The following is a 13,372-nucleotide window of genomic DNA, read 5'->3' on the forward strand; positions in this document are numbered from 1 at the left end:
TAATTATGTAAAGGAAAATCATACTGTTGAAAGGTTAAACATCAGGAACAATTATGTAATGATAAGGAAACCTAAGTTTATCTTCTCGCCTAGTGGTCAGTTTCTTACTTCTTGTAGCTTTTCTTCGGAAGGCAGATGCAGATAGCGGATGAGGGAGTGAATTCAGCGGACGGTGATTCGACACATGATAGAATCCGACGGCGAAATTGTGTTTCTTGTGATTGTGAACGTTCAGGTTTCTGAAGACATAGCTTTACTTATTTCAATCTGAATCAATAGTATTCAATCTGAATCAACTTGAATTTGAATCTGAACCATCAGTTAAAAATCGATGCACAATATTTTACATAAAAACAATGCACAAGACTATGGTATAATTTTAATTGTAGAATAATTATATCTTATCGTTAAGAAATAACAATGAGATGTTTCCGGGACGATTGATCTATACTAACGTGGTCATATAATCTAGTTTTATTGGAGACGAGATAGTGTGGTGGGGAAGGCCTATTTTCCATGATACTTTGTGCACCCTCCAACTCAACTAGATTCAAGTCCCGGACGTACTTCGGAGCGTGCGTTAAGTAATATGTAGTAAATTTTGACTCTCGTGATCTCGGTGCTGAATAAGGACGGAAAATACAAGTTGGCTCAAGAAAACAAGACGTAAAATGCTCTAATCAACACAGGCAAAAACATATTTTATGATTGAGATGCATATAGAGAGTACGCCATCAACCATGATGTTAGTTATGGCACTTACATGTCATCTTTATTTCTTGAAGATGAAATCGGAAAGATGTGCCCATCTAGGTATACACAGTGGCGTAACTAGGGTGGGACAAACGGGGCTTGTGATCCGCGCTCCGGATTGGGAGGGCACAAAATTGGGCAAATACTTGAGGAAATGTTTTGGTTTGATTGATGAGGAGGGGGCTAAGGCGAGTTCTTGGCCCGGGAGACAACTAGCCTAGTTACGTCACTGGGTATACACATTATGATACGAGTATGTTTTGGAAATTCACTAGAATGCCAATGAGTCCTTCTTTAACCCTCAGTTTCAATTCAACAATGTTTACAGGATGTGCACTATACTCTTTGTTTCGAGTTGTCCTCCATACATTTGTTACAGAGGGAAATCGTACACACTGAGTTCAGGGCATCGGCGTTCAGGCAGTAGTTACTAACTCCAAAAACACACGAATGGAGCTAGGCACTTTGTCCAGTACAAGGACTATATACTGGAAAAAGTACCTAACTCCATTCGTATGTTTTTTGGAGTTAGTGACTTTTGCCTGAACGCCAACGAGGGATTCTCGAAGGCCATAGAATGTCATCGTTCTTATCAAATGCTTTCACAGCAAACACACGTTCCGCACAATCTCAATGCTACATTATTGCTAAATTGTCTTATCGGTGTCAAACAAATGCTGCCCATACAATATTGCTAATCCTAAAATCAAAATTGCCTGTTTCCCTGCGCCACCCTGTACAAACCTTTAACTCAAACTCAAATTGATCTTTACTATTAAGTACATGTAAACTAACTAAAATAACTTTCATTATGTTGAAATAATTTACGGAAAATTGAAAGGAAATCTCTATTTCGTTTATTTTGAAACGAAAGTGTCACTAAGTTAATGAGAGTAGAGTTAATGAAATTGACTATAAACTTAATGCGAAGTTTGAAAAGTTGTTCTCATTTCCCTATCTCTTGTGTAATGTGTTGGCCTTCGCAGTAAAATCACAAATAATGTCTCATATAACAATAGTACGTCTCCTAGGACTAAGTAACATTGTACTTTGTATTATTATTACACTAGTGCTTGAGTGTTTTAATTACGTCGCTTACTTGTATTCAAATTATTTGTGTTAAGATAAACAGATCTTAACTACAGTAATTTAGTGCCATTCATAACATATACGTAGACATTAATTTTGCCTCTTTCTCGTAACCCAAAAAGAAATTCGTTGTTATCGTTTCCCATAACGCCATACTGTTGACGCAGTGATCCATTGAAATTGAACTAACCATGGTAAACAAAGGTTCTCACACAATCAAAGTTCTGTTAATGAACTGTTGATAGAAATCATGTTTACATTGTGATTCATTATGTTAATATTTTCTTCATAAGGTACTTAGTCATGCAGTTGGATATAGAAGCAAGCCATGAATTCCTTTCTGTTTATAAATACAAGGCGGCGCGGCGTCTTCGATATACAGATCTTATCTTCAAAATTCATATTTGTCGAAAGACTAACAAAGTTGCCTTATTAGAAGGAAATATACAGTGATTATTCTAAGTCATCTGTAATCCAAGTAATTTAGGTAAGATAAAATATGAGAGTAGAGTTGATTTTGAGTTTAACATCCCTTTCAACAGTGAAGTTATGTAAGATGGGACCTACTGATTAACGTGGAATCCGAACCACATGAGCTCCCACCGGGAATGGCGAATATGATAAAAAAATATCAGCTGATAGATGTACGTCTAGTACTAGAATTAGATAACAAATCATTTTACAGTAACGTATTTATTTCCGTAGGCTTCCGCATGCATAAGTGCTAGCCGACTTTCACACACACACATACATTATATATTTCTTACGAACCAATCACAATTAACATCCATTATTCTTGACACTGTATTTATTAAGAACACACTAGTATTGTAATGTTTGTACATCAGCCAGTTACTTCACGCGATAACTCTTGAACAAAAGCGAATATTTGAATTCTGTTTTGACAATAGACAACCAGAATGCTGATCTCAGCCAAGTTCTTAGGCTGTGTCAATCCCGGCGTGAACCCAGACTTTTTTCTTATGAGGGGTACAAAGTTTGTGGTCCAATACTATAAAACCACACGACTATGTAGTATTGAATCTGTATTCATATATTCATATATATATTCTGCCACCGAAGAGACGATAAATAATTCTTAAGCACTGCCCTTATATTTGAAGGAAAATAATTATATATAAAACAACATTGTTTTTATAACAAAGCAAAGAATACATTGAGTGTAAGATCAATTTTTATGCTACATCAATAATTTCTCTGCAAAACAGGTATAACTTTATTAAGAAAGTGTACAGACGTGTGACCAATTGTCAAATTATTTTGGCCGGGTCTGTATCTAGTGGACCTCCAGCGTCGGTGCGCCCTTCACTCAATATATGAACATCTTCATGGGTAACGGTAATTTAAATTGTGATTATCCATATCTCACACATGGAAACACATGCTGAGGTAAGAAGTGTTTGAGGTTGATAGATTTTTGGTTTAATCTAAAAAATAATGATGAGGTTAAAACCTCGCATATACATTCATCAGTCACGTAGCCAGGATTTCTTAATAGGGGGGGGGGGTTCGTGACGAAATACTGTGGTTATCACACCAAGGTCTCGATCATTCTAAACTATTTTACTGGAAAGATATATTGGTTCCTTTAGCCAGGATTTCGTAATAGAGGGGGGGGCGTGACATGAAATAATGTGGTTACACAAGGGGCTCGATCAATCTAAACTATTTTACTGGCAACATATCCATACTGGTTTGTTAGGACAATAAAATGAGGATATATTAGTAAGTATCTTAATAACAAGGTACGAAGAAATCTCGAGTAAAACAATATAAAAAGAAATGTATTGAAAAAGATATACTCTTTCGAGGTCATTCGAACTCGGTTTCTCTTGTCTTCTTTCTTCTTCTTCTTCTTCTTATTTTCGTCTAATGCCGTCAAGAATAGCAACAAGATTTCTTTCGGTTGTAAAGACATCCTATAAAATGGAGTAGTGTTGCAGCGAAATTGAAAATTTCTTTAACAAGTGTTACTGAAAGCTATTGCCACGCTCATATTATTGATGATTGTGGGCATTTCTTAAGGTCGACCTGAGGGTCTATCTGATCGAACCAGTTTATCGATCTCCATTTGGAATCCATAGGATTAGCATGAAGCAGATGGAATTCAGAAAGCTCTATTACAATAATATCCATTTTTAACTTGACCTCCTCCCGTTTCCTCCAAAGCTCCTCATAAGAAAGAGTAACCAGTCCCTTGTTGTAGCTTTATATTCTTAACGATGTTTTTTTTTTCATTTTCTCGTTTCTTTTTGTTTCATCCTTCCTCATATTTTTTCTTTTCTGGTTTGGAAGGGGGTCCGGAACCCCCGGACCCACCCCTTGGCTACATGCCTGGATTCATTCATAAATGAAAGTTTTATGTGATCATTTTTATTGCTTTTACCACAGTTTATTAATTTAACGTCGTCTTCTTTTCATGTCAAGTTTTTCTTCATGGCCAAATGGCTACCACGCGTGCTTTTTGTGCATATTGTCAAGGATTTGATTTACTTACCATTAGATACAGATTCGAGGAGTGGTTCAGATCCCAGTTTAAGTAACTGATCTCGATTAATTGTTGGCGCTGAAAAGGAACGTTCAACTTCAACTAATTGTTTTGTCTCAAACATTGTGTATTTTTGTAGCAAGAAATGGGGAAATAAGAATCAGAAATGAGAATAATTATTTAACACATAATTACGAATATTGCTTAGGCTACTGTAGATCATACATCCCAATATGAGTCGAGTTAAGTTCTTGTGAGTTTTGTAATGGACAATATTTTATGAGTGGATGTTATCTATGCTCTTTCATTTCTTTCCAGTATTTACATTAAATTACGTTAATACTTTCATTATCATTCTTTAGTACTTTGTTGTTCATTATCATTCTTTAGTACTTTATTGTCCATCTTCCTTGTCCTATAACATAATCCTGGGACAAAAGTTTTTACTTCAATTTCTTTTATATTTGTAAAATATTTAAAATGTATATTGCAAGAAGTTTGGAAAGCAATATATTGCAGGGTTAAGTGACAACTCGTCTAAGCCCAGAAGAACGAATTTCTCTGTTAAGTTCATGAACCGTTTTTAGAAGACATTGTTTACCCAACTAGACATTAACTTTTCATGAAACATGGATCATTCACTGTTGAAAGAGGGTTGTTTCTTGTTAAGCTGTTAAAACGTATAGGGGGGTACGGTGGCTTAGTGATAGAGCACTAACCTCTGATGTGCGGGTCCCCGTTTCGAACCCGGCCAAGTTATTTTGTGGTGGACAACATCGTATCCGTGCTTTACTCGGGCTACTCCCGTTTCCTCCCATATTCTCATTCCACTAATTCTTAGATCATCATTTACTTGACTTAATCATCCGTCTCCCTTAGCCTACAGAACATAATCGTGGGACGTTAAACTAAAAGATTTTGTTTTATTTGTTAAAACGTATGAAAAGATGGGGTTTAGGTTCAATTTTGTCTTAAGAATGAATGTGCTATATAAACTACTTTAGCATTCAACCATTCAAGGACGGATGTTCTTAAAATATAGTTGGCACAATTGAAAACTTGGATTAAAATATAATACCAAAACAAACTAGTCTGCCAGGATTGAAGAGCTTAGCTGGATGACAAATAATGTAAACCAATATCATACGTTAGGCTTATTAAGAAATCAGAGTAGTCGAAGCCGGGTTATAAAATCCCGAAAGCGAAACACTGACATTTCGATTTTATCCATAAAAAGGTTCGGTTTTTCACCGAAATCGTTTTCCGCTATCTGTAAAAGACTTTTGGGCTTTCACTGAAACCACTGTGATTTTCGACCAAGTTGGTATATGTTCTTCTTATAGTACTTATTTCTAAACAACTTAAGGAAGATGCAAACACTTTGATTTAAAAGAAAACGAAACCGGGTCGATAGAAACCAAAACCAACTTTTTATAGAAATCTAAATGGTTCTAAAAAAGATGGCTTTTGAAAAGTTTTCAAAAACTGGTATGAGTTTTCTAAATGTTGAGAAAAAACTGCTTTCTGTGGCTACTACTCTTACGAAGCACGAGGAATGGGTCAACAAATGTTCTCGATATCAACGTTGATTTCGAGTTTCGTATTGTCAATTGTTAAGAATCATATCCATTAAAGTGTTCCCTTTCATGATTTCTCCTCTGGCTCTTCAAAGCACATTAAATACATTTTATATTTGATTTTCTAACTCGAGAACCGAAATTGGGTTTTCTTCAAAATATTTTATACTTCAATTTCTTTCATAGCATGTTATATCTATCTTCTAAAGGATGTTTTCACGAATGATTTTTTTAAAACTCAGATCTGATGATACAAAATAGTCATATCATTTAAGTAACTTAAACGAATAGCAAGGTAAAAACAAACGAAAACGACTACGTTCAAATCAAATTCAGATACAGGTAGATATCAAATACTTTCTTCATTCATAAATCTTAACTAATTCAGTTAAGTGATTAGTTAACGAAGTTTATAACATTGTATGTGGCAAATGGATGTGGGAAGTCATTGATAGGAAATAACACTTCACAGGGCATTACAATGAAATCAATATACGTAAATCGTATTTTAAAGGTGGTTTGCCGTTCATTGAAACTCTCCTACACTTTTAGATATCGACACTTGATGCACTGATAGACGATTATCGACAGAGAAAGGAAATATCTGTTGGTAAACAACTTAACTATTGCCAGAAAATGCCTATGACACTATCAGGGTGCTATTTTTCTCAAAATCGGGACCAAACTTGTAATTTCTCAGGAAATCTTCGTATCGACTAGTGTTTTTGTAAAAAAGAAAAAAAAAACAGATTTTCTAAGTTAAGAAACCCGATGATCAACATTAGAATGCTTTACCACTCACTTGGAAGCACGTGTTCATTTGCTCTATGACATAAACACTGGAAAACGCGTAGTGAAAACTGGATTTCACCGTTTAAATTGTCACTAAATTAACCGAATGGCGTAAACTTTCTGAAACGTAAGTCTTTGACATCAAGAAACCCAATGATCACCATCAGAATTCTTTACCACTCCTCTGGAGCTGTATAATTACATAGGGTCTTTATGTCGTCATCAGCTATAAATATTTCGTAAAAATCTACCATGAAATTTAGCTCAAAATTCACCTATCGAATCAACTTTCCTTTTTCAATCTTAGGTTTTCGAGGTTAAAACATCAGAAGTCAGAATTAGAATGATGTAGTACGTACCTAATAGTCAGTAGGTGTGGACCCAGTGCTGTCACCAACTATTCATCCTCTGTAAGTATATAGAGGTGTACGTAGTACGTTTTGACCTACTGACATATTGCCTATGTGTTTTAAAATATGAATTATATATATTTTCGAATTAATTTTTAGTGTACAGTATTAGTTGTGAACTTTTCTCTGGCATGTTATTTTGATGTTTTAAGTCTTTGAAAACAACAATACTAAGGATGGTGTGTTCCAGGATAATGAGCTCAGATATACTTCTGTTTGCAACAGTCATTTTCTGTCTGTGCTAATGATTCTCTTATCAATGTAGCAAGTGGCAATTTCCCCTTTAGGGAGCGGGAGTTCTTCACTTACTGCCCAGAGATTTTTCTTCCTCATCTCTATGAGACCTCATCTCTAGATAGTAATGAATAAAGTTCCATTAAAGTTTGGAAAGAAATCCCAGAATGACCAATATCTATGGTTAGTTTTAAATAATTATTAAGTTTTTCTATGGTGTATATTAATTATCATGTCGACATAACAATAGTTTTGTGTGTGTATATATAATATAAATTTTCCATTTACAGACTTTTAGTACGATTTAAAATAGTGGCCTCAAATTTAAAAGACACTATGTTCCAAGCAAATACTAGTGTCACTTTTAGTTTAGCTAGAGCTAGAGCGTACAAAGTGTTGAGAAGTATTATCGTAGTGAGAAAAGAACAGTTTTAATGATTATATATCAAACTATATCGATAAAAGTGCAGTAAGTTAAGCCAGCTGAAAGTATGGATTCTTCTCATTATGAAAAGTTGTTATGAGAAGTATTCTTGCGGTTATGAGCAACGTAGGGATTGGCTATTTTGAAATAAAAATCAGTCTTACTGCGTGTCGTGCCAGTTTCTTTTTCCGTTCCTTTCGTATCTCAGCTTCCGGTTGTATCTGTCCACTTTCTCCAGGCTAGTGTTCTGTGAACATTAGCATTTTTCATACATTTATACAAGATCTGTCATGATACTTTAAAAGAATACTTAAAACTAAAAGTTAACATTTACGTATAGAAACTTGATGTTCATGTAATATGTTAGCCGGATGAAATTGTGTCAGCATAGAATATGCGAACATGTATTTTTTATTTGTGAGAAGTATCACATACAAATATTGTTCATTAATTTTTCAATTTACTGCCTAATATAGGTGTTCCTCACCAAAGAACTTTCTCAAAGTAGAGGTGTAAGCTGAGAGACGACTGAAGTATCAAATAAATTCTTGGTTACTTCATTTTATTTATTTATTTTTACTTATTTATTGACAAAATGCAAGTTAATTACGTCAAAAATGAAATTTATTTTAACATGAAAATCAAATATTCGTACTTGAGTGAAGAGATGAATGGTAGTTGACTTTTTGTTGTGTACACAGGAAGTTTTAAAGTATTTTTTTTTTTCATTTTTTTGAAGTGAAACGTTATAGGTATTATCAATTCATCGGTAATTCAAATAACTAAAACTCAGAGCACGTTAAATTGTGATATCTTACAAAAGACAGATTCTATAAATCCGGTTGGGTTCCCCACTAAGTAACCATTATAACAATTTAGAAATATTCATCATCATCATCATCATGAATATTCTGCCATTATTGACAGGTCACTTGCCGCAACTGAGAAGGTTCAATGCTCCATTGTCTTCAGCTAATATCTTCGCCTTCACATATGATTTTTTTGTTTTGATATCGTCCATCAATTGTAGTCTCCTTCGTCCTCTCCCTCTCTTTCCTGCCATCACATTCTCTAGCATGTACTTCATTATTCAATTCACTCTTATCTAATGTCTCAACCAGTTTCTCTTCCTCATCTCAATAATATAAAAACTGTTATTTTCTTCCCCAATTCCTAACACTCCCTTATTCGTTTTCTGCTTGACCTAACTATTCTCTCTACTCACCTTCACATCTATATTTCGAAAGCTTTCAGTCGTTTTTCATCATTTTTGCATAATGTCAATGTTTTTACCCCATACATTAATATTAAAATATTGATGATAATCTTTTAATATTCGAACAACGTAATTATCCGGACAATTGTTCGGACAATTTATTTCAAATAATGTAATGATTGTTGAATAAGTAACATTTTTTCTCGTAATTATTTGAATAACGAAAATTGTTTCAGTAGAAAAGTGAACATTCAGAAGAAAACTATTTTAACAATAACGAACATTTTAATAGGCATTCTTGTTATTCGAGTAATTGAAGACAATTGAGGAGTTTGATGTAATAAGAGCGTAAGCGAGTTTACGCTCTTTTTGCATCAAACGCATTTGTGACGTTTGTCATGCTTGTTTAGCCTGCTGGTAACATTTCAATTAAATGTCGGAATAAAATGCTGCATATAAAATCGTTTTATGTAAGAAAAAAAACACTACTTAAATTTTCAACATCGTTTTTCTCCAACTGCACGTTTCAAACCTATACCCTTATTGCATCAAACTTGTCAATTGTTGTAATCGAGAATTAAAATCAGTGTTGTGTCAGTTACCATTATTCAGGAAGATAGTAATTACCACTGGTGTGGAGTATAACTTGCATACTTAAATCATGATCATTTTTCTAGATATCGATTAATTTCTTCTTATCCTTGGTGATATCTCTTGCTGTAAATTAAAGAGGATAAAGTATGAAAGTGAATATAGTACTCACCCTAAGGTCTTGGTGCTGATCAAAGGTGTCCGAAAATTGAGAATTCCATTCGACCGCTTGGTGGGTTCGGGTCCACGGGTCATTCCTTCCAGTCCTTCGATGTCTTCCTCTCTCTTCCTCTTCCTCTTGTGACACCAGTAGCATATGAAGAGGGTCACACCCATGGAGATGAGAGCGGCCAACGTTGAGAAGACAGCCGTCAAAATTACTTCACGCCGCTCCATCACCACCTAAGGACAATTATAATAATAAAACCCTTAGTTTCAATCAAAGATATCATTATACAATTGTATTTATTAAATTACCATAAACAACTTATTATTTTTTGGAATATGATAAGCATTAATACTAAATTACAAAATAAAAAAGTGTATTAATTTGTCATAAGGCTCTAACAAATGAAATATGACCAGTGACCAATCGTCTCAGACTTTTAGAATCTTTCCCATTGTGTCTTAACTATCAATATTCTAATAGATATTGTTAAGGTTAGCATACGTCAGAATTTATGATTACATGCTTCCATTTTGAGAATAAAAATATTTGTCCGCATACATTTTCCGGGATTCCCTGATTTAACCACACTTTCTAACCTTAAACGTATTGTCTGCGTATTGATAACATTACTATCGTATCATAGGAGTATTCAATGAAGAATGTAGGGATTGGCTATCTTGAAATAACAATTGCTCTTGTAGCTAATCGCGTAAGTTTCTTTTCCCATTCGTACTCCAACTTAGCTTTCAATTCTATCTATCCAGTTTTGTTTTGTGATCATCACCATTTTGCATACATTTATATGAGTATTTTCATAATATTTTAAAACAACACTTAAAACTAGAACTTAACATTCTGGTATCAAAAGTTAATGTTTATACAACGAATTAACCAGATGAGATTGTGTCAGCATTTTGGCATTTAAAAATACGTTTACCCTACGTATTGTAACTTTTTAACGAAATTTTTAGAATATTTACTTACCCGTGCTTTCCACCACTAGTTTATAAGTGAAATTAGTCTGAATCATTTACATGGCTTTGGAAGGAAGGTTTTGAAAACATATGTGGTCAGTTGTAACTTTTATAGTACCAGGATAAAATGTGCAAACAATGGATTAGTTCTGAATGTTATTTTGACACATGAGGTACTTGTGACTTAAATTTTAAACTGCACAATGAAAACAATTCTTAGTTTTATGAGTGTTATCTTCCCAATAATAGGTAGTATTTACGAATACAATCAAATGAACGAAAAGAAATCAATGATTAGAAATTTTAGACAATGAACATTTGTTCTAATACATTTGGTTAGAGACAAAATGGACAATTTATAAACAGGGTATTTCATATACTCGTACAATCAGGTAAAGCAGGTTAATTTAAAATAAACCAACAAATAAAAGAGAATTATTAGCGTTGGTTAGTTATCACAGTTACTAGCTGATTTAATTTTTGACTTAATTTTTAGTTTAGCGTCTATTTAATCAGCAAGGCTATATGAGACTCGGACCTAGAGCTTAACGATGAATCCAAATCACATAAGCTCCTGCAGGGAATCAAACCCGGGTCTACCACGCAAAGGCATGCACACTAACCGCCTAGCCACGAGGGAACTCTACCTCCGTTACTAGCAATATTCGAAAACAGACAGAGACAAAATATTAACTACAGTAGAATATGTTTTTAGTCTTTCACTTTATTGGAAAAATGTTCTACCGCTCATCTACCAACGAGGCAATCAGTTTTCTGTCTTTCATATTGCGTAGTCCTCAATCCTTTACTAATTAAACCAGAAAGTTTCTTACTATTACATTGTTAAGGGAATTCACTCATCTGTGAATGCTGAGTAAACACTTCTTTGGTTTTAAAACAAACAACAGTTCAGTTTTAGAGTATGTGTAAAACAATGTTTCGAAACTATTAATGTAGCTATTAGCTTATTAGTGGTAGTCTGTCGACTCGGAAAATGAGGTTAGGTTTCGATCCTTCAATGATGTAGACATTAGATTTTCTGTTTACTGCAATAAAGACATTTTATGGATGAATTGAGTACATTTCATGAAGTAAGACTTGTGATTGATATGTATAATATCAGCTATACCTACTATAAAGTATAGTACCATATATACTGGATTCAATCAGATGTTTTTTTCAAACAGGAATATTGTCAACATTCGTGCATAGAAGTGAAGCGATCTACTCACTAATACGACGAATAAAATATGATTTTCTGTTATATCTTTGAAATCGTGATAAACTTCACAAAAATATTCAGTGTTCAATACGCGTAATACAGGCAAAAATATTGTTAGCCTTTAATTGTTTATTTCTTCTTGGAAATTTAATCTAATTTTTGTAACATCATTCACATTACAATGAATCAAGGTTCACAAACTCCTCTCATTGCTAGTAAACCAGTGCACGAATAAATTTTGTGAACAATTTTCTGCTCGGCTCCCGAACTATATTTAGAGGTAATATCCATTATTGCACGCTCTTAGTAGTGATTTCACGAGTTAGCTGTACATTCATCTGTAAAAGTGTTGTTTATAAAACATAAACTACTTATTTTTACTTTTTATGGTATTTTGCTATAATGGTTCTACAGAAAGAGAGAAATTTTAGTGATATCAATAACAAGAAGCGTAAACATAATGCTATAAAAGTAAAGCTTAGCAAAATATGGTGTAATTTAGTGTTACTTATTTTCTTTTAATTGAGGTAACTTTTGATTCTTCATCACAGATAAACACTTATAAATGTAGAAAGAAATGTTCGTACTATATTTCAGAAGATAGAACTGTTTAATCCCATTCACATTAATTTCAATTGGAAAAATGATTTCGGTTTCTGAATGGTATTACTGAAAGGGTTGAGTTGAAAATGAAATGAAATCTTTAACTTTTACGTCCCACGATTATGCCGGTTAGGCTAAAGGAGACGGTGATGATGAGAGATGAGTGAAAGGGTGAAATGAAGAAAGCGTGAGGAAACGGGAGAACCCCGAGAAAACCCACAAGCACAGTTTGCCCACCACAAAGTCCACACGGCGCGAGCTGGGATCGAACCAGGGACCCCAAGTACCAGGGGTGAACGCTCTAGCACTGGCCACCGCGCCTACAAAGGTTGAGTTGATTTTGAGTTTAATGTCCCTTTTAACAGCTAGGCTATATGAGACGGAACGATACTTACTGATTAACATGGAATCCGAACTACCCGTCGGGAATCGAACCCGCTGAATGTGTTAAGTTAGTGACCCAGGTCCCATGTAGCTTTAATAATGATTCCCCTGAATGATCTTTAAATGAATTTAAAGCTGCGAGTCCTACAGTTCAAATAAGTCTCAATTTAATTTAATTGTCATACGGATTTTTTAATGAAGCGTGTCCAAATTACTGTAGTACTTACAACTATTTATTTTGTTAGAATATACAACTCCACATCTATAAGAATAAAATGGAAATGTAACTCAGGACCTTTACACTTCCTACCAAGAGGACCAATACGGTGCAGCGCAGCTAACAATATTTAGTTTCCACCAAAGTCGGGGACGATAGTATTCTGCTTTAGTAATGAATCAACATAACAGATGCCTAATCAGAGTGT

General features: G+C 34.3%; 1 protein-coding gene across 1 annotated transcript in view; it reads right to left on the reverse strand.

The window, feature by feature from the left end:
- Nucleotides 1-9,763: 9,763 nt before the first annotated feature.
- LOC145661600 (uncharacterized) overlaps nucleotides 9,764-13,372 on the reverse strand; it is a 272,359-nt gene continuing 268,750 nt past the window's right edge. The window contains exon 2 of the mRNA XM_081726918.1: nucleotides 9,764-9,997. Coding sequence (XP_081583044.1) covers nucleotides 9,764-9,997 — 234 coding nt within the window. The remainder of the gene's footprint in view (nucleotides 9,998-13,372) is intronic.

The sequence above is a fragment of the Thermobia domestica genome, chromosome 10 (genome assembly GCF_964235325.1).
Source record: "Thermobia domestica chromosome 10, izTheDome1.hap1.1, whole genome shotgun sequence".
Lineage (NCBI taxonomy): Eukaryota > Metazoa > Arthropoda > Insecta > Zygentoma > Lepismatidae > Thermobia > Thermobia domestica.